The 21,610-nt window shown below is 25.5% G+C and overlaps 2 protein-coding genes across 5 annotated transcripts in view; one reads left to right on the forward strand and one right to left on the reverse strand.

Annotated features, from left to right (window-relative positions):
- The window catches only part of LOC136090891 (uncharacterized), a 31,321-nt gene extending 13,405 nt beyond the window's left edge, over positions 1-17,916 (reverse strand). Inside the window, exon 1 of the mRNA XM_065817868.1 lies at positions 17,730-17,916. Coding sequence (XP_065673940.1) covers positions 17,730-17,916 — 187 coding nt within the window. The remainder of the gene's footprint in view (positions 1-17,729) is intronic.
- The window catches only part of LOC100209114 (erbin), a 66,570-nt gene continuing 56,398 nt past the window's right edge, over positions 11,439-21,610 (forward strand). The window contains exons 1-2 of one of the 4 annotated variants that reach the window (XM_065817619.1): positions 11,439-11,590; positions 13,061-13,120. The gene's annotated coding sequence lies outside the window, so the exon portion shown is untranslated. Of the gene's footprint in view, positions 11,591-12,271; positions 12,542-13,055; positions 13,121-21,610 lie in introns of those variants that run through there. The other 3 variants (XM_065817617.1, XM_065817618.1, XM_065817620.1) reach the window with 3 other exon arrangements.

Below are 21,610 nucleotides of genomic sequence, written 5' to 3' on the forward strand. Positions count from 1 at the left end.
TAATAATTTTAATTAAGCTATATCTTCTACTTCTATAGCTTATAGCATTAAGGCTTAATGCAAAAAAAGAGTCCTGTGTCATCGTTTTCTTTAAATATGTTTTAATTCTTTCCAATGTGCTGAAAAACTTCAAATATAGCATAACTACTGGGTATAATCATTATATTGCTATATAATAATCATTTATTAAAAAAGGTAAGTTACACCTGAATACACAAACAGAACAATTAGTTTTTTTTAAACTATTAACATTTTTCTTAATTTGACCATCTGTGGCTAAGCTTTTGTGGCTTAAACCTAATCTAGAGGAAAATGCCAAAGTTAGCCAAATAAACAGCCTATTCGTATGCCAACGTCGCACCAAACGTGTCGTTATGTTGTCCAAATAAAATTTTACTGCTGGCTCTGCGTTGCTATGCAACTAGCTTATAATCGTGGTAACATTTGGATTACGCATGTTTTACTTAGATTTTTTGCAGTGTTACTGTTGATCCTACGAAAAAATTCTTACTAAAAAAGTTATTAGTACGAAAGTCAAAAATTGTCAATAGAACTACTACTTTTTAGCATTAACTAAGTGCCTGGTGTTATTTTATTTATTTTTTTGTGGTTTATTCTTTTCCAGCTAATTACCTCTCAAAAATCATATACCAAGATTTGCAGAAATTGATTCAATCGCAAATCGCAAATTCAATCGCAAAATCGCAACAAAAAAACATAATCAAAAACTGCAATCAAAGAGTAAAAGTGTTTTGAAAAATAAAGAAAAGTATTTTCACGTAGAGCATGGATAAAAATTAAGTGAACTTTATTTCCAGGGCTATTGATAATGCTTTTACCATTCATTTAACGTTTTTAATATTTATTAACTGTTAAGCATATGATCGATTTTTTTTTTCCTTTGATTTTTTTTTTAGTTGCGTATTTGAAAGAGAACGAATTTTTCACTGTAAAACATCAAATTAATAATCAAATGAGCAAGCGCAGTCCAGTTTTTCATCCATCGCAAAACTTGTTAAGTTATCAATGCATTTTGCAGCTTACATTTATCTTGCAACTGTATTGCAACTGTCTTACTTTTTTAAGTTGCTTTTGTAATCTCATAATGCTCTTACTATTAGAAACGAATATTTAGTTTAAACATGGCACAGATATTTAGTTAAAACACAACCAAGTTTAAATAGCAGCTAGTAAGAGTTCCATAAAGTTTGGCCAAAACAAAGCTCAAGTTTAAAATAAACATTTGATCAACTGGTTTAATTTTTAATCTACGAATAGTAATAAATGATGTAATAAATGTATGAACACGTGTAATAAATGATAGAATCAATAACAACTCTTCGGGTAACTTTTCCCAGACTTACGTTCACCAGAATAATAATAAATTAAACTTTGTATACTTTTCAAAGACTTAAATATTTAAATAAAATGTCAAACTTTTCATTTTGCCAGCAAGTTGAATTAGTCATCTTATAAATAACGAACATTTTTAAATGTTCATTATTTAAAAGACTCGTTCAACTTGCTGGCAAAATGAAAAGTTTGACATTTTATTTAAATTTTTTTTTCTTTTTCTAAATTTTTTTTTTTCGTGTCAGATAGCTAGACCTACAAAAATCTCGACCTACTTAGTTGTTCTACAAAAGGACATCTACTAAAAAGAGGAACTAATTTTTAGATAATCTACTGAGGCCTAAATTGTTTTTAACCGATTTATGACGTTTTCGTTTTCGACCGATTTATTTTTCGACCTATTTTACCGATTTTCATTTTCAATCGATTTGAGAAACTAGTTTTCAACCGATTATCTGGTCCAAGTTTTTAACGAAAAAAATGAACAATCAAAAAGTTTTCTAAGTATTTAACGAACCTTATATCTCCCGATTCTGAAGACAGCACTTTAACACTGCGCCAAGGCTGATCAAATTTGGATCGTATTCAAATCAACAACAAAATATATAAAATGCATACCGGAAAGGCGTAGTTGTAAAACTGAAAATACAGTAGGTTGAAAATTAGGCAGATCAAAAATACAATAGGTCAACGAATTAGTAAGTAGGAAAACTAGTTGTACATATTTTAATTAGGTGTAAATATAAAAATCAAAAAATGTCGGTTGAAAATCAAAAACGTCATAACCTTCGATTTACGAAATTTCAAAATTAGGTTGGGTTTTAAGACACCTTTTTTTGAGATTTTTACAATTATTAGATTTTAACAATTTTGACAGAATCTAAAATATATGATTTAGTTTGATTAGTTATTTGTGAACTTTCAATATTTCGACTGGGCTTTTTTTGCATGATTTTTTTTTCAAGATTGTTTTATTTTGTGGTGTCTTCAATGAAAATACGCAAGGAAAATTTTTTCTTGTTTTAAAAGGTTTTTTCCGAAGCCTTGAAATAACTTTAAATTTATTAAGGCTTAAAGAAAACTTGCATGCTTTTGTAATTTTCCTAATTTGTTTTATTTTTATTTCTTTATTTTAACAGAGAAATACGTATCTTTTTCATATCGCACAGCGGGTCGGATATTAAACATATGGTGGACATGATGATGACGGATATTAGACATATGTTGGACGTGATGAAGACGACAGATACTAGGCATATGTTGGAAAATATTATTTTGATTTTTACCAATGCCTTTATTAACTCGTCATCTCTGTCTGTTTGTTTGTCTGTGAGCATAAAATCTTGCATTTAATTTTTGAGTCACTTCTTGATGATAGATTTTCTTCAAATTTTGCATACTTTCTTCAAATTTTGCGTACATACTCTTGCTTAATGACAATACAATATTCAATAATTAGTTTGTAATAAGTCAATTAATTTAGTTGTTTTTGATAAAGTTTATTTTTTATATGGAAGAAAAAAAAAAGAATTTTTAAAATAACTATGTTGATTGTTTTCATTCTTGTTCGCGCGTATAGCATATTTAGATAAGGCGTTGACTTCGAAAACGGAATGTCTAAAGTTCGAGACCCGCATCTTCCTGGAATTTTTTGTTTTTAAATATTAATATAAATTTTTGTTAAATAAATGCTAATATTAAAAATTATTCAATAAATTTTATAAATTTTTAAAAACGCAGATTTATAATTTTTTAATTTCAAATCAGTAAACTTCTTAAATTAATGTAATAATTTAAAACGCAGAATTAAATAACAAACTCTTCTTTGTTTATATTGGTGTAAAAAATGTCTTTTTTTCAATTATAAAATCTATTGTCTGCACATTCTAGATAAGTAATATGAAAACGTTTTTATTATTATAAAATCCACTGAGTTCTAATAATAGTACATTACTATGCAAGTAATAAACTAGCACTCTTCGCTCGTTAGACTTTGTTTGCTGTTTTCATTTTAACCTGTTTGCAAGTACATTGTCCCGTACCACCATCATATCAAGTCTTGCATCTAAACGTCAGTTTAGTAAGTTTCTTAAGTATTGTGATTAGCACAGGAGCTTACACATCACACAGCCTTTTAAGAGTGTGTTTTAGAAGGTCTTTCCCAGAGGACATTGGAAGTTCTATGTCTGACATTGGACGTTCTTAGACGTCTGTTAGACGTCTAAGAACGCCCAATACCCTCTGCGTTTAGCAGTATGTGCATCTGCATGAATGTTCTTGGGAGATCTTTTGAAGATCTTATATCATTATATAAAGGATATATGTAGCACTTTTTATCTTCAGCTCTATTTCTTAGAAGTTTTCTTCAGCACAATTTCTTATTGATAATGGTATATGGATTTTAATATACCATTATCAATAATTATTGGTAAGGCTCATCACGTTATGCTAAGGCTTCATTACGTTAATACTTCTTAGCAGCTTCAATGGAGTTTTTTCTGAAATTTCAGCAACTTTTTTTTCGCAGTCTTGTACTTAAACTTCTTTTTTAGTTTCCTGAAGTAATTCGGGACTCGATTAACTGTTAATAACATCGATAGGTTTTCTTTATTTTATTTTAAAGAGCAACATGGCCTTTCAACCTCATTAAGTAATGATGTGGCATTTAATGTACTGAAGTTGTATTAATAATCTTGTACAAGCCAATTTTCAAAACAAAGTATAATCATTTGCTCAAAACAAGTATAATCATTTGCTTGAAACTATCCATAAACTTTTACAAAGTTTTTGCTCTCAGAATCATCTAACTTAATATCAACAGAAACTTGAAGAGTTAATATTGATGAAAAGAGTGGTAAATCCTTAGGAATTAGTTTATTTTGTTGTATAAGCACGTGAAAGGTTTATGCGGCCGTGGCGCAGTGGTAAGAGCGCTTGCTCTATAAGCAGGAGATATATAACCAGGTTTAAAACGAGCTTCGGACATATTTTCGCGTCACGGTAAGGAAGGTAAGGAAGTGAACTTTCTGGTTAAATGCACTTCCGCGGTGCTCTGTGAAAAGACTATCAGGTCTTCTTGGGGCACCTAAATAATAAAAGAAAAAAACAAAACAAAAACAAAAAAAAGTTGTACATGTCACCAGATTTCATACAATTTTTAAAGAAAACAAACAAAAAAAGTATTAGGCAAACAGTAAATTTTGTATTAAATTAAATAACAAACAAAATAACAGGTATCTTTTTTGAATGAAAAAAAAAAAAATCAACTTTAAGCAAATTATATAAATTAAAACTCATATTTTTAAAATATTAAAGAAACTCAAAAAGAGAAATTAATTGCAATATAGTTCAAACAAGTTGTATACATATTGCATTTTCCAAATTTGAGCACTTAATATAGATTCTCATTCTCCCTAAATTATATCACAATTTTTGTACAAAGTAAATGTATTAAACGTTAAAAATTTACCTCAATAAGTAATCAAAAGCTAATTTATAAATGTGTTATAAATACTGATTTTCAGGCGCGATTCTAGAAATAAATTAAGGAGGAGGAAAGGGGAGGAAACCCTTAAAAACTGCGAACTGTTTTATAAAAAAAAAGTTTCTTAAAAGTAAAAAAGTGCCGACTGAAATGTGTCAAATGACAACTAACTGAATAAGTTCCTGAAAAACCGAGTAAAATCTCGAAAATCGCCCACTTCTCCTCCGTAGAATTGCTCCTGCTGATCTTTACCTTATTTATTATTTTTTTTCTTTAAGCTAAACTTTTAAATAGTTTGAGTATATAAACTAATCCCCTATTAACATAAAATTTTAAATGTTACTGTTTAATAAAAAGTTTTAATAAAAATAAAAAAGTTCACGTTTTTTCTAAAAAAACAACCAAGTTTAATTATACATGGAACCGCAACTGATTTTTATAGTTTTAAAAGATACTATTATATATCAAAACAAGTTTTAAAATAGTACAATGGAGTATAATGAATATGTTTTATTTTATAGTTTTGAATATAATAAACATATTTTGTTAGGTTTTTTTTTACTACATAGCCCACTGTGCATTGTTGTTGTGCAAGGAACTTCCACAGAAATGTTTGCAGCAGTATATTCTTTTACTTTTCTTACCTTATACCTTTGTTTAGCTATTTGTTTGGTATTAATATATTTGAGTTAGAGTAAAACATCTGAACTAAGTCATAAACGCAGGTGTTGTTAATGACTGCCAGAAAAAAATTGTCATATCTGTTCACAACTTTGTCCGTACCAATCTATTTTCAGTTGATAAAACTTGTTTTCAGTTAATATAATTTTTTATAATAATTTTATACAAAAATAATAATTTGATACAAATTGATCACCGATTTTTGTAGATTTATCTCAAATTTTTAAAATAGCTAAAAAACACAAAAACTTTCCTTATACTAGTTACAGTTAGAAAATTTCCACCAACTAGTTTTACTAATAATAAAAAATAAAAATGGCAGAAAACTTTGGTTTGAGTTAAGAATAAGGTACATACAGATATAAACACTAATTATAAAAAAGCTCTTTCTTTATATAATATTTTGACGACTGTTGGGTGCTTCTAGCATTTCATTTTATCTACTTTAAAATCGGATTTAATCCTTAAAGATATGAACTGTTCAAGCTGTTTTTAGATTTTTAAAGTTTTAAAGTTTTCGAAGTCAGAATATTTAAGATAATTTTTTTTTGATAAGCAGTTTGAAAAATTAAAGATTTAGTTTCTATTAGAGCATTTTCCTCAAAACATTGTTTGAAAAACAGTAAAGTAAATTACCAGTCACGTTGAGCCGGCATAAAATAGTTGTGGTGTAACTCCTACCCTTCCCTAGGTTAGTAAGTTGGCAAACTTATATTTTAAAAAGCGAGTATAACATAATACGGCCATATTTAATCCTTTTAGAGTTGACAAGATAACCCCCTCGTAAATTCTCCAATTTAGGCAAACAATTAAAAGTTTCAGCCGTTGTTCGTACACACCTTATACTCAATCATAGCAGTTTCATAATAAAATAATATTTTAAAACAAAGAGACATACAAGGCATTGTATAGTTCGCTAAGATATTAGGTCGCACACTTAATGTTAGAGAAATCAAAACTCACTTAATATCAGTATATATATATATATATATATATATATATATATATATATATATATATATATATATATATATATATATATATATATATATATATATTAAGGTGGTTCTAAAAACAACTTTTTCTAAAAATGACTGCTGGCACCCCCTGAATATGTTGTATATAATTAAAAAAATGCTACATTTAAAAAAATTTTGAATAAAAAATATTTAAAGGGGTTGCTACCGACCCTCGAACATTATATAGGTCCCTAATATTATTAAAAAAAAAGTTTTTCAAAATTATGTCATGTTGGGTCTCAAATGAAGGGAAATTATATAAAAATTTTAAAAATATTAATCATTTTATAATTTAATTTTTATTTTAGATTTTAGTGAACAAAAAGTTACGTTTTTTAACTATAAATGAAAAATATGGAATTTAACAAGATTTTTTAATTATAATTTTTTTTATCTATGTTTTTTTATAAAATGAATATTATTTTTGAAATTTGTATATGATTTTGCTTCGTTTTTTTTTAATAATATTAGGGACCTATATAATGTTCGAGGGTCGGTAGCATATATGTGTATATATATATATATATATATATATATATATATATATATATATATATATATATATATATATATATATATATATATATATATATATATATATATATATATATTTATATATAAAAGAATTTTCTGAAAGATTTTGTTTTGAAAAATAAGCAAATGAGCCATAAAAAGTTATGCCATAAAAAAGTTGCTTTTTATTTTATAAAATAACCTTTTCAACTTTTAGAAATTTAAAATTTGAGATACACTTTTCAATTAAAAAGCCTTTCAGAAACTTTGTGTAAGTACTTTATAAAAGTAATTAAACTATTTCCTCCAAAAAGTTTTGCTTCAAAATTAACAGCCTTTAATAAAGTTTTATAAAATTTTTAATATCAATTTATTATGCAAAATGTCAAATTTGAGAAATATTAAGAAGCATTAAAGTCTTCAAAATATCTTTTACTTAATGGAGTTTATAGCTCGTGTTAGTAAGTATCATCTCAATGATTAATTACTAAATTAAGAACAGTTAAGAATTATTTTTAGATAAGCTTTATCTTCTGACCGGTTATTCTGAAATTTAATAAAAATTATGTAGTTTTAATTATAAATTGTAGTTTTTAGCTACTTTTTTTTTGTCGATCAATTTATTTGCGACACCACCCTCCCTCACACACACACTTTCCATTTGTTTGTGTCAACTCAGCAGTTACATTATTATTTAATACTTTACCTCCAACAAATTTCTTTAAAAACACGTCAATAGAGTGTTTTTAAACGATCAAGTAATCTTATGCGGAAGCTTCAATTGAATAAATTATTTTAAATGATTTTATAAACAACGGGAGCCAAAAGAAACATGTTTCTGAAAAAGTATCATAATTGATAAAACAGATAATAGGCCGGGGGATTTAAAAAAAAGCAAATCATTTTACTCAGCGTTTTTGGAGTAATTGTTCTGCTTTACGTGAATAAAAATTTGAGCAAAATCGCTTCAACTTTTACTCACGTAAATTTAAGTAATTTACTCCAAAAACGCAGAGTGATTGCTCAGCTTTACGTAAATAAAAACTTAAGAAAAACTACTCAAGTTTTTATTTACGTGAAGCTGACCACTTATTGAGTGAAAGCATGATTTTAAACACAAATGAAATATGTTCATACAACTAAGAATTAAGTTAGATTTTCTCATGGAGCGTCATATGTCAAAATAGCAATTTTTTGTTATGGTAAAGTACAAATGTTTACTCAAATCAAATTAGGCGGTAAATTTACAGAACTTCATCCTAACAGCGTCCCAAGAAAGCATAAATTTTATTGACGTAAGGAGAAATAAGAAAAACTAAATCGCAAACACGATCAAGTATTTTTTGCTTTATTCTGTTGATTTGACATAGTAGACATTGATTTTACATAGTGAACATTTTTTTTCTATTTCTTTAATTTTTTAGCAATTCCGGTAAGAAATTCGACATAAGTCATTTTTAGTAAAATGTTTGTTTAACCAAACATTTTACAATCCAAAAATTCTCAAAATTTTAACCTGTTTAAAAAGATCAGTATGTTTTTTTTAAAAATTACTAGCTAAAAAAATTTCGCTTAAGTACTTGGCATAGAATTTATGTATTTTTTATATGAACTTTAATTGTAAAAACCCATTAAAATCTTTAATACAAATTAAGCTTTCTCATAACAAGAAATACAAAGTAAATCAACCCTATGGTTCATTTTAAAAGATATAGGTTTTAGCCTCTAAACTGGTTAATTAAACTAACCTTTTAGAATCTAAAAAAGGAATTTAATGAAAAAGTGCAATAATTGTGTTCAAGAATTTTAAAGAGCGACTTTAGTAATATTCTATAATATTATGCTTATCTTTAACTTCTTTATCAATTGAATTGTTGAAACATTAGATTATTGAATAATAAAGTTGCCATTTTGGCAACAGATTTATTTTTAAATTTATTTGATAGTTGTTCAACTATCTCCACTTCCCAAAAATCTCTACTTCTCAACATTCTCTACTCTTCATTTATTTCTACTCCTAAACTAGTTTTATTATTGAGTCGGACAACTTTATTTTACTGATTAAAATTGTATATGTAGTCATATATATTAAAGCTAAAAATAAGATTTTTAAATTAAAGATTATAAAAGAAGTTTATCGAGCACTGAATGAAAAAATATCAAAACAATTAAGTGAAGCCTCCAAGACTTCATCGACAATTTGGTCTAGGGTATGTATAATTTAAAAACAAGTTTGGTATAATATGAAGTTTAAATAAAACGCAGTTGGTAAAATACAAATGCAAGTAAAAAATAAGAAAACAAGTCGTGTTACAGCTCGTTACGGCATTAGCATGCTTAATTGCTTCTTTTATTATAGCCACCAATTTTAATGGAAACTCTAGTAATAAATCTATAAGCGCTGTCATGAAAGCAGCGTTTAATGAGGCGGATTCCTATTTACTGGATACCAACTGTTTAATAAAATTCAACACGCTTTTTTTAATTGTTAAAGTCCGAGAAGATGTAACAGTCTTATCTTAGATCACTGTGGAGAAGTATATAACCATAAAATTCACGCCTCCTTCCTTACCAAAATTGTTTAGCTGACAACAATAAGAATCGTTAGGTATCTGTTAATGGAGTCTAGCTTAATTTTGGGTATTCATCAATGAGAGGTGTTGTCGCTTTAATATTGAGAGTAAACAGAAAAAGTTTAAAAACCTTTATATACTATTTAAATAACTACTATTTACAGAAACATTCAAAAAAAGTAAATTATTTATTCATGAGTAGTATTTTGAGACTATCGGACTGTCTCATCATTAGACTATAAAGACAAACATTTTTTTACAAAAAACTTTCTAAACTCATTAAAAGATAAAATTGTATTGACTTCAGGTTGGCTTCTAAACAAAACGCATCATCGGTTTTTATAAAGTTTATGAAGTTTAAGAACAAAAGTCCGTTAAAATTCATATCCATTGGATCGCGTGAGCTAAGTTTTTGGTATAGTATCTCAAAGACTTTCTTAATCATTTTATTAAACATATTAGAGGCCAACTTATGCATTGTTCTAAAATAAATATAAAAATGTATGTATTTCCAACAAATATTTTTCATATTTATCTATAAGTTGCAAGAGAAGCGCTATGTGGAATAAGAGTAATAATTAAGGTTCATGAGCTTTTAAACAAATCAAATCTTTCTATCTCAAAAACTATATATGATCTATATATCATATACCATATACAAAATGAGTCATCATCTGTTTCCATAAAAGGTAGCAATCCTTATATTTTTTTGATTGATGGAAAATCTACTATTTTTATTGACTGAAGTCGAGTCATCCAAACAATAGGGTAAAAAAATAAATTAATTCAAAATATTCAACTCGTGTATTTACATAACTATTTTTTATCAAAAGAGGCTCGACAGGAATAAAATTTATTAAAAATATGTAAGGCAAACGACATTTCAGTTGACTTTAACGAAGTTCAAGTTTTCTTTCATTTATTCTATCCCACGAGATGTTCAAAGCTTATGTGATAATTTATGAACGGATAATATATTTTAAGTAAAGTGAGCTTATTTAAAACGGATCTTGATTTTTTTAAATTCCTATACTCTTTGATATTTTCCAGATCATATTTCTGCTGTAATTTTAAATGACAGGTTTTCATATATATATATATATATATATATATATATATATATATATATATATATATATATATATATATATATATATATATATATATATATATATATATATATATATATATATATATATATATATATATATATATATATATATATATAAAACTTTTGTTATTAAGCATTATTATTAATAAAATAATTCCTTAAACTTGCATTAGCACCCCTAAATTCGCTCGACGTGGGGCAGCCTAACCACGGCACTGTATTATTGTATGTACGTAGTCTTATTATAGTATAATAAAACTACGTACATTACAATATTATTGTATTTTTTTATTCTTAACTTATACACGATAAAAGGTGTAATAATGTAAACTTTGCTATATTACTGAATAATAAAACAAAGAAAATTGAGGAGGCTCTATAATATAAATGTTTATATATTTTGAAGAAAAAAGAATAAATCATTTATATTGCTGAAAAATCTTGTCTACATCATTTTTATTAAATAAGGTTGCGTAAAAAAAAAATACTGTATTTAGTTTGAAAATAAATACAATGTAATTGCTGGAATAGAATTCCCTTTTACAGGAAATTCGTAGGAAAAAAAACGATTTGTAAAATGCGATTCAGTTAATAAAATATCGAGCATTTCATATGGTTAAAATTCATTTTATAAAAAATTAAAGTTTCAATCGATTTACACAAATAAGCTTGAGCTGGAAAAGACAGTTGCGCAAAAAAAAAAAGAAGTTATAACTCAATTTCGTTCGTTTGGAATAGTAATCAATACGAGTGAAATCCGAGTTAATTTTTTTTAATAAGCAAAACATTAAAAAAAAAAAATGAAACAGCAGAAGATCAGAATAATAAACGTTTCATTTTTTTTTGTTTCTGGGATGTAAGTAAAGTCAATATTAGGTTTACTAAACGGCTTAAACGAGTAAAGCGATTTACATGCAAACGCATTATTATCAGAAAACTGGTTGTTTTTAAAAGGAGTTTTAACTGCAATATTTTATTTAACTATGTGATTACTTTTTTAAAGTTTTTTAAAAATAGCGTAGGTTAAAATAGTAGCTAAAGTATAACATATTAGGTTCATAGTACACAGATATGCTGAAATTTTTTTTAAAATTTAATTTTATTCACTAGATATTTGACCAATTTTTAAAATATATATTACATTATTTTATTTGTTACTAATATTATAATAAACAAGTCTAACGTAACAATGGAAAAGCAACCATATCAACTATAAAAATAACATCATCAATATTATAAATAATAATTATTATCATAGTATAATAATTTTAATAGTAATTTTTTTTAAGTATTACACTATATGATTATTTTAAATTCATATTCATTAAGTTATGTGAAATAATTTTTAGATGATTTATATACTCAATAAATTTATTTCAAGTATAGCATTAATTTTTTGTTAATATACATTTTTAAATTAACTTTTTCTTTATACATTTTTTAAGTGTTTATTTTAAATTTGTTAAAACATTTGTTTGGATCATCAAACAAATAACAATAAAAAAGTGTAAATATATTGAAGTTTATTAGAATAAGTTAGTTATTCGACGGTATTTGTCACAATTGTATGAAAATAGCTTTTTTTAAGTGTCGGCTTTATCAAGATTAAGAATTTGATTCATTTTTAATAGCTTTATTAATTTAAAGTATATTTTTGTTTTATTTTTTTGCAATTTTCAAAGTTTGTGGAAAAATATTAAAGTGATAACACCACTAAGTGTTTGGAGACTAGCAGAAGACTACAAAAGTAACTAATTGTAGCCTAAAACTTGCTGTTTAAGGCATTGGAGGTTATATTGTTAAAAATGTAATTAAATGAGATTAATCTATTGTTTTTAAAGTATAATCATGCTCAGGTTAAAAGTTATGCAAGAGATGTAATAGCTAAACTATTCAAAGTTCTACTTTGTTTCTTGCATAAATTTTTATGATAAAAATGTTTTTCAATTAAAATTAAAAACATTGTAGTTCAACAAGAATATGACATATATTCAATTAGATACTTTATATTATATTTATATACTACATATTATATTAATTAGATACTGTTTGTAATATATATTTCAAATGAAGAGTAATATATGTATATATATATATATATATATATATATATATATATATATATATAATATATATATATATATATATTTATATATACATATATATATATATATATATATATATATATATATATATATATATATATATATATATATATATATATATATATATGTATATATATAGTTTTTGTTCAAAGTAAAAAAAAATAAAGACAAAAATATATTTGTAAAAAATTTTTTTTTCAAGCACCTTATCTTATTTTTAGATTCAATTGCATATATATGATTGTGTGTATGATTTCTTACATTTTAAAGACTTTTCTATGGTAAGTTTATATTAAGTACTTTTTATGATATATTTACTTATATCGATATAATTTTCTCAATAAGTTAAAAAAACACTATTTGGATAGCTAATAGAATAATAGCATCAATAAAAGCAATATATCACAGTTAATGGTCTTATTAAAAATACTCTCTCTTGTATATTTTATTTATTTATTTATTTTTTTCAAGAATCTTTACATTTATGTACAGCTTTTTTGTCGTCCTTGTACAATGATTGAATGTGTATCTGCGTATGCATGTGTGGGTATATGTATGTGTACAAATGTGTGTATATGTGTATATATGCGTGTTGTGTGTTAATATGTGTGTGAATGTGTATGTATATGTATGTATGTGCATATGTAGATAAGTATAGATATATTTAAATATATCATTGTTATTATTATCATTGTTATTATTATCATTACCTTTATTTTTATTAATATCATTATTTCTATTAATACCATTATTTTTATTAATATCATTATGTTTATTAATACCATTATTTTTATTGTTATTAATACCATTTTCATTATTATAGTTATTAAATAATGTTATTATTATTGTTAACGCTATGATTTTTAGAGTTGTTATTATTTTATTCTTATGTTATTATTCATTATTATTAGGTGTTTATGCATCATTAGTAATTATATTACTATATCATCCTTGAATTGTAAAATCATGTAATTCAGAATATATTGATTGATTGGTTGATTGATTGATATCAAGCCATGCTTGTTGTACTCTACTTTTTCTCGTAATAAATATACTTTAATTTCATGATTATAAAAGTTATAAAAGAAGACAAGGATAAATTGATAAATTTTTTAATTTTATTTAAATTGATAAACTGCCTGCCTAAACCATAATCCTCAGTTGATGTACAGTTGATGTATGTTGGTTCAGTATGGCTATAGCTAAAAAATTAGCCAATATATACACACTCCAGTGCACTTATGGCTTAAAAAATCAATTAATGAAAATCAGTTTTATTCTGATTAATTTTCAAAAAAGGTCACCCACAATATAATATTTTTAAAATTATATATAAATAGTATTTACATGTAATAGCATTATGACTTTCTGAAGTCTAGAATTTTCTTAAACCTTATGGAATTTTCTTAACTATTTTAGAAATTTTCTGGATTATTTTTAGAATCTCTAAAACTTTTTAGACTTTTCTGGAGTCTTCTAGAAGTTTATGGAAATTAGCAAAATTTAGACTACGTAAGCCAGATTAAGCAATGCTAATAATAAATGAATCTGTATTTGTCAAATGGCAGTCAAATAATATAGAAGTACAATAGCACTTATATTTATTATTATTACCTTTCAGAAAAATATTCAAGTATCATCTTCAATCATAATGTCCTATTAGAGAAGTTTTACTACTGAAAAATATGAGGCAATCAGAATCAAGAATCTTGTACAATTTTTTAAGTCACATTGGTAAAGAAGAACTGTTTCGCTAGAAGAAGAATCACTGGAAGATAACAGTAGGGTATTACTCAAATCCCAAATTGTTGGTCAGTATCTGTTCCTGGGAAAATTCATCAAAAGGAAGCAATTCGTAAAGCAAATTGAAAAAGAAGTAATAAGTTTATGGCAAAAGAAATTGAATTTTTCACAAACATCAATTCAAGTTGTACAGGCAAAACTGAATCAAGTCCTGAAAATATATGATAAATGTGTTAAACAAAGAAAATACGGTCCATTGAAAGAAGTTTTTAGCATCAGAAAAAAAGATGGCGAGTGGCTTTGCAGTGATGAAAAAAGATTGAATCATCTTCAAATTAAAAGCAAAACAAAAAATGCAACCAAATTAGTAATATCTTCAAAGTTATCAACCAGCAAAGCAGCAACCATTTGTTGACAGTTATCTCAAAATGGAATGGACATTCAGACACCTTCACAGTCTGGTATCTTCAAATCAACTTTTAAAGAAGCTGTTAAACTTGAAGAAGAAATGTAGAAAATGCGACATTTAGGAAGCTGGTCACTGCACTTTGTTGGTTAAAATATTAGTCACCAAGAATATGATGGTTAGTGTTCAAGAATAAACAAAGAGAAGTGATATTGCTCAAGAATAAGCATTTATAGTTTACTTACTTTAAGCTGTTAGAGGTCAGCAAAAAAATTTAACACAAAGGGGTTACTATAAAAGATAGAAACTAGGTCGGTAAAAAGTTTCTGAGTTAAGTTGCCATAATGTTGCTAAATGCCGACTCTAATTCTTAGGCATGATACAATCATTTATATGCTTACCCATTGTTTTACATTATTTTACATTATTATCAATTTCTTGTTATTTACTTTTTGTTTTATTAATTAAATTATCATACACATTTAAATTTGCATTTGCTTTTATTAAAGCTATTGCAAATTTTAGTGTGCATGAAATGTCCCAGATGATGTCACACTAAAAAAGTTATCTATAGGGCTTCAGTATATACATTGACAATGGTTTAGGTTTGGGCAGACAAAGTCTAAGTTTATTTTGTTTGTTTTTTTCATTAAATTCTTTTTCATTCTGCTTCTTTTTTTTGTGTGTTTATTTGAAACTGTCTAGATAAAAGTGAGCAAAATATGATTGGGCAATATCAGGAATGCGGAGACCCAAAAGGGCTCCGGCTTTATATCTCTACTTTTCCCAAGTCTGTAGTGTCCAAAAGCTCAAAATATGTTTGTTGACTTATTATATGCTATAAGTAAAAAATTCACGAGATTTAATGACTTGAAACTTTTTGTTTTTAAGCTCGGAGTCCTGGAGTCCCAGAGTCCTTGCGGCTATTATACCTAAGGACTCCGGGTTCAAAAAATGATTGTTCCTCTTACCTAAAAGTCTTAATTTTTTTCCTATTAGTAGTCCATAAACTTATTTATATTTTTATACCAAAAACTAGGAAGAAGTAATCTTTTTGTGCCTTTCATATCCGGAGTCCTTTTTGGGACTCTGCATCCCTGAACAATATATATATAACAGATATATATATATATATATATATATATATATATATATATATATATATATATATATATATATATATATATATATATATATATAAATTGATTTTAATAAAAAAGGCAGCGTATAACTATTTTTAAAATATATTGCAGATATATTAATATAATAATAGATAATAATATATTAACGATATTTCGTTGACCTATTGTGGTCAGCGTCATTATGTAATGAAAAAATGTTACAAAACAACACAAAACCTACAGTTTAAAAAAGAAGACATTAGAAAGAGTAAAATCTAAAAACCAAACAAATAATATAATAGTGACGTCAATTAAAATTTTTGTCAAAATTGGTCACCAAGCTTTTGTTTTCACATTATCCCCATCATCTCTATACAGAACAGTTTGCCCAATACCTATCTTGTGTCGAATTCTTGCTTTATTTATCTCCAGGGATTCTTTAACTTCTTATCCTGTATTTTGGAATGACTGCCAAGGTTTAAGGATTCAGCCAATCAAAAGTACAACGGCATGTTCTAGAATGTTCCGTGGCTCCTGAACACAAAAAATTTTTTTTTTTTAGGCTCTATGGTATTCTGCACTTCTTGAAATGATTTTCTTTTTGGTCTCACCAATATATATATACTTCTGCATGAACATTTAAGCTCGTAAACACCCGGGTTCGAGTTCGATGGTAGTTTTGTTTTGTTGTTGCATATTATGTTATTTAAATTGTGAGGTGAAGTAAATATAACTCTGATGTTTTGTTTTCTAAATTCTCTTTGGAGTTTAGGGCCAATAATAGGTATCCAAGGTAGTTTAAAAAACTGTTTATTTAATTGTTTAGATGTAGTATTTTTTGAAACGCGGTCTAAATAGTTTTTGGTTATTTTAATAAGATTACTTTTGTTATAGCCGTTTTCTAAAAATGTATCTATGAGGAAATCAATTTCTTATGTGAGGTGTTTTTGGAAGCAAATTTGTTTTGCTCTACAAAGAAACCCTTTAAAGACATCAGTAATTATGCTTGGGTTGATGTTAGAGTTTGGTTTTATTTGAACATTGGTTATTGCATCCTTACGGTGTATTTGAAATTCATAAAATCCGTTTATTGTATTTGTAATAGATATATCTAAAAAGTTAAGTTGTTTTCTTCCGTTTTCAAGTTCAACACTATATTTTATGGGCGGGTTTTGTTCATTTAAAGTTTTAAGAAACAGGTCTTGTTTTTCTTTCGAATCCAAGTGAGCATGGGTATCGTTTACATATCTTTTGTAAGTTATTGCTTGGAATGAATTAACAAAGGCTATATTAAGGGCTCTTTTTTCTACATTTTTCAAAAATGATTCAGCCATGACTACCATAACGATAAACTGATTGGACCTGAATTAGGTAAAACTCGGATTTTATCTTTGTTTAAAAAGTAACACATGCTTAGTGAAAGTTCAATTAACTGGTGTATATCTAAAAGAGTTAATTTAGTCCTATTTTTTAAATCCTCTAAATCATTGTTCAATATGCTAATAATAACCGGTATTGCTTCATCGATCAGTACAGATGGATATAAATTTACTTCATCAAATGAAACTTGAATTTCATTAGGGTCTATCTTTCATTCTTTAGCATTGTTGACAAAACTACTTGAATTAATTAGTCGAGTTGTATTTTTATTTAATGTTGGTTCAATGATTTTAACCATATACTCTAATGTTCCATAAGGTGGTGTATTAATAGTGGAAACAACAGGACACATTGGGTAGTTTTTTTCTGGTTTGTAAGCTTTACCCATTCCATAGATTCTAGGTGGAACGCAATCTGATGGATACATTTTAAAGTAAATGGCATTGTCTAACTTACCTGTTTCCTTAAATTACATAACAGTTTTTGAAATTTAGTGGTGAATGTGGGTGTTGGGTCGTAATCAATAACTTTACTATTTTTTATTTTTTCTTCTAAATTATCTTTTGCTACATTTTCATTTAATAAAAAGCAAAATCTGCTCTTTTGTCAAATGGATATATCTTCAGATGTGAATGCTTTTTTAGGTTTTGTAAAGAAAAGCGTAGTTGTTTTGTTAAATTTTCTTTTAATTTTAATTTTAAAGAACTAGTTAGGATTTTCGAACAGTTTTGTTAAAGAATATAATGTATATATGTATATACATATATATATATATATATATATATATATATATATATATATATATATATATATATATATATATATATATATATATATATATATATATATATACATTTTAATTTTAATTTTAAAGAACTAGTTAGGATTTTCGAACAGTTTTGTTAAAGAATATAATGTATATATATATATCAGGCCTTGTTAAGAAGCGTTACACAGCTCGCATTTTGCTTGCGAAAAGGCGATTTGCCTACGCGCTCAGCAGTTTTGCGCTACGCAAAAACTTATATGTTTTAGAATATTTAAATTATCTTTTGATTATCGTTAACGTGACGTTTATTCAGAAGAAATAAAGTCGTAAGTAAAAGCATTTAACCGCAATTGTAAACTAATAGATTTTTTTTGTTAAAGAAACAGTTTGTTTCATTTTTTTTTTTTTTTATTATTAAAAATTAGTTAAAAAAAATAAAGTGTTTAAGTTTTATCTTAAGGAATTAAATATATAAATTCCTTTTAAATATAAAAATTATTTTTAGTCATAATAGTTTAAAAAATACACGATTTATTTTGATGTAAAAATTTTATTAATAACATATTTTGTTTATTGTTAATTCAATAACGTAAAGTTTTAATGACGTTCATTTAATTTATGAAAATAAATTAAATGAACGTCATGAATATGTTATCGGTAACTGATAAATAACAAAAAAAAACTCTGTTTAAAAACATTATTAAAAAGAGTTCACAAATTAAATAAGAAAAAATTTAATAACAATTGATAAAATAACCAAACACCAAATGTAAAATCATAAGAATATAAACAAATATTTTACGTTTCATGAAAAAAATATTTTTTTCAAAATAAAATTTAGTTTATATTTGAAAAAAATAATAAAAATGATTTTTTTAATAAGAACTTTGATTTTATTTGTAACTTTTGTTATAGCGAGAAAAAAAAAAACTTTTTGTATGATTTTTAACGCGTTAATAAAATAACTTTAATTACAATGCGGTACTTGTAAAGACGCTAGTGACGCAATATAACTTCTAACGATGCAAAATATATTTGCTGAGTTGAGTTACTTAAAAATGCGTTACGCGTTTTCGCTACGCAGCGAAATCTCGTAACAAGGCCTGATATATATATATATATATTTATATATATATATATATATATATATATATATATATATATATATATATATATATATATATACACATTCTTATAGTTCAGGTCTTGTTAAGAACACAGCTCACATTTTACGTATGAAATGGTGATTTGCGTACGCATTTAGCAATTTTATGTTAAACTGAACTTATTAATTTTGGTATTATTCCTTATTATTGTTATTAGAGTTATTCCTTAATATTGTTTGTGATGTTTATTCAAAAAATATTAGTTCGTAAAAAAAATATTTTTTTTAATAAAAAGGTTTTGAATTAAAATATGGTCTCTCGAATGAATGCAAAATAGTAGGGCATAAAATGTAACATATAGTTTCAAAGGATTGTAAAATAGTTTTGCAATGTAAAGAAATTTCATTTATCATCTACTAATAATAATATTATGTAGAACATAGTAGATTAATCCATCATTATGTAGAACGTAGTAGATTAATCCATCATAGATCAAATACAAAAAAATAAAAACACTTCTCATTTTCATAAAAAGTGAGAAGTGTTTTTGTTTAAGAGAATTCTTTTTACAAATATATTTTAAATTTTTTGTTTCTTATTAACTCAATACTATGTAAAGTTCTTTTGGCATAATTTATTTATAAACATAAATTATGTTTACAAATATCTTGTTAATTGATATCTATAAATTTTTTATATTTTTTATTTAAAATATTACATAAAATACGTAAAAAAATAAAGTATATAAATAAATTGTGATAAACGAACAAAAAGTTATGCCATGTATAAGATTGTTTTAAGAAACAAATTATAAGAAAATATAATTTTTTTCTAATACTAAATATAGATTTTAGTGTTATTATTAGTTTATGCTGCGCCTGGTATCACAACCAGTAAGTGTGGTTTTAAGCACACTATGGCAGCTGATTTTTGTGATGGTTTGTCTTCCATCAAGTCTTGCTTTAAATGAATTTACTGAAGTAGCCTCAACAATATTTTTGGCAGTTCATTCCATTAATTTGCAGCTTGATTTATTAAAATATTTTCTCTGAAACTATGTATAGAAATTTCTATGGAATATTTTTAGTTATGGCCATAATAAAGGTATACCAAAAAAATAGACTTTGTTGTTTTACTCGAAGCTTGCTGTCTCCATGTTAGCCAGTCTCTCAAAGTCTTTAAAATATACATCGCAATCTACAGATTTCATAATTTATTCAAAAGCGTTTAATTAAAAGAGTTTTAGTAAATGACGTCATTGTAGAATTTTTTTTCTTTTCAATCAATATTATTTGTTTTTGTTTTATTTGTTTTTTAATATAAGCAGTTATTATCAATCGTATGACTTTCCTATAAATTTTTTAAAATTTACGTTGATCACCTTATTATATATTCTGAATATTTTTTCGATTTTATCATAATGACATTTTACAAATTCTTAAATGTTTAATTAATAAAGAATTTTGGTAAATACATAATTTATTAGAGATGTTTGCTGAATTCTTAAATTTTTAGTAATATTTATAGATTTTACACTTAATAAATTTACAGACAGCTTTTTATTAATTAAAGCAATAATTAATGTTTTATGGCAATAATTCAAGACACATGACAATTAAAATTGTCAATGTGTTGCATCGCGCGTTAAAAAACATATTATATTTAATATTTATATAATTTATATCAGATTTGGCAAGTATTTTACATTAAAACTTGTCTCTTAAAATAACAAATCAAAAAAGCTACAAAATTGACAATAAAAAGTTTTTCATTAAACAATTTCAGTTTTAAAATTTACTTGATAATGCTACACTTTCTTGCAATCTTGACCAATAATTGTTCAATTTTAAAAATAAAAAAAAATAAGCAATACATGTTTTAAAGAATAAATTTCATTAAATATATTCTCACATGATTAAATAAGAATTTTGAGAATACTTGTACCCGAAAAAAAGTTTAGCAAATGAATGCTGTTAATTAAACTTTCATAAGATTTCAAAGAACTCTTTTGCTACCGGCCGTTTTAACAAAAAAATTTTACACTGTGACCGCACATTTTTTTGAATAAAATTTGGATGGCATAACATTGGCAACTAATTAAAGTTTAAATAGTAAATCTCTTTAAAAGCATAACAAACTATGTATCAATAGAAAGCTAAACGAATGAACTTTTTAATTAAATTAAAAAAAAAAAATGATTTTAACACACATTATTGAACAATAAGATATGCAATGTGCTTAAAACC

The sequence above is a fragment of the Hydra vulgaris genome, chromosome 14 (assembly GCF_038396675.1).
Source record: "Hydra vulgaris chromosome 14, alternate assembly HydraT2T_AEP".
Lineage (NCBI taxonomy): Eukaryota > Metazoa > Cnidaria > Hydrozoa > Anthoathecata > Hydridae > Hydra > Hydra vulgaris.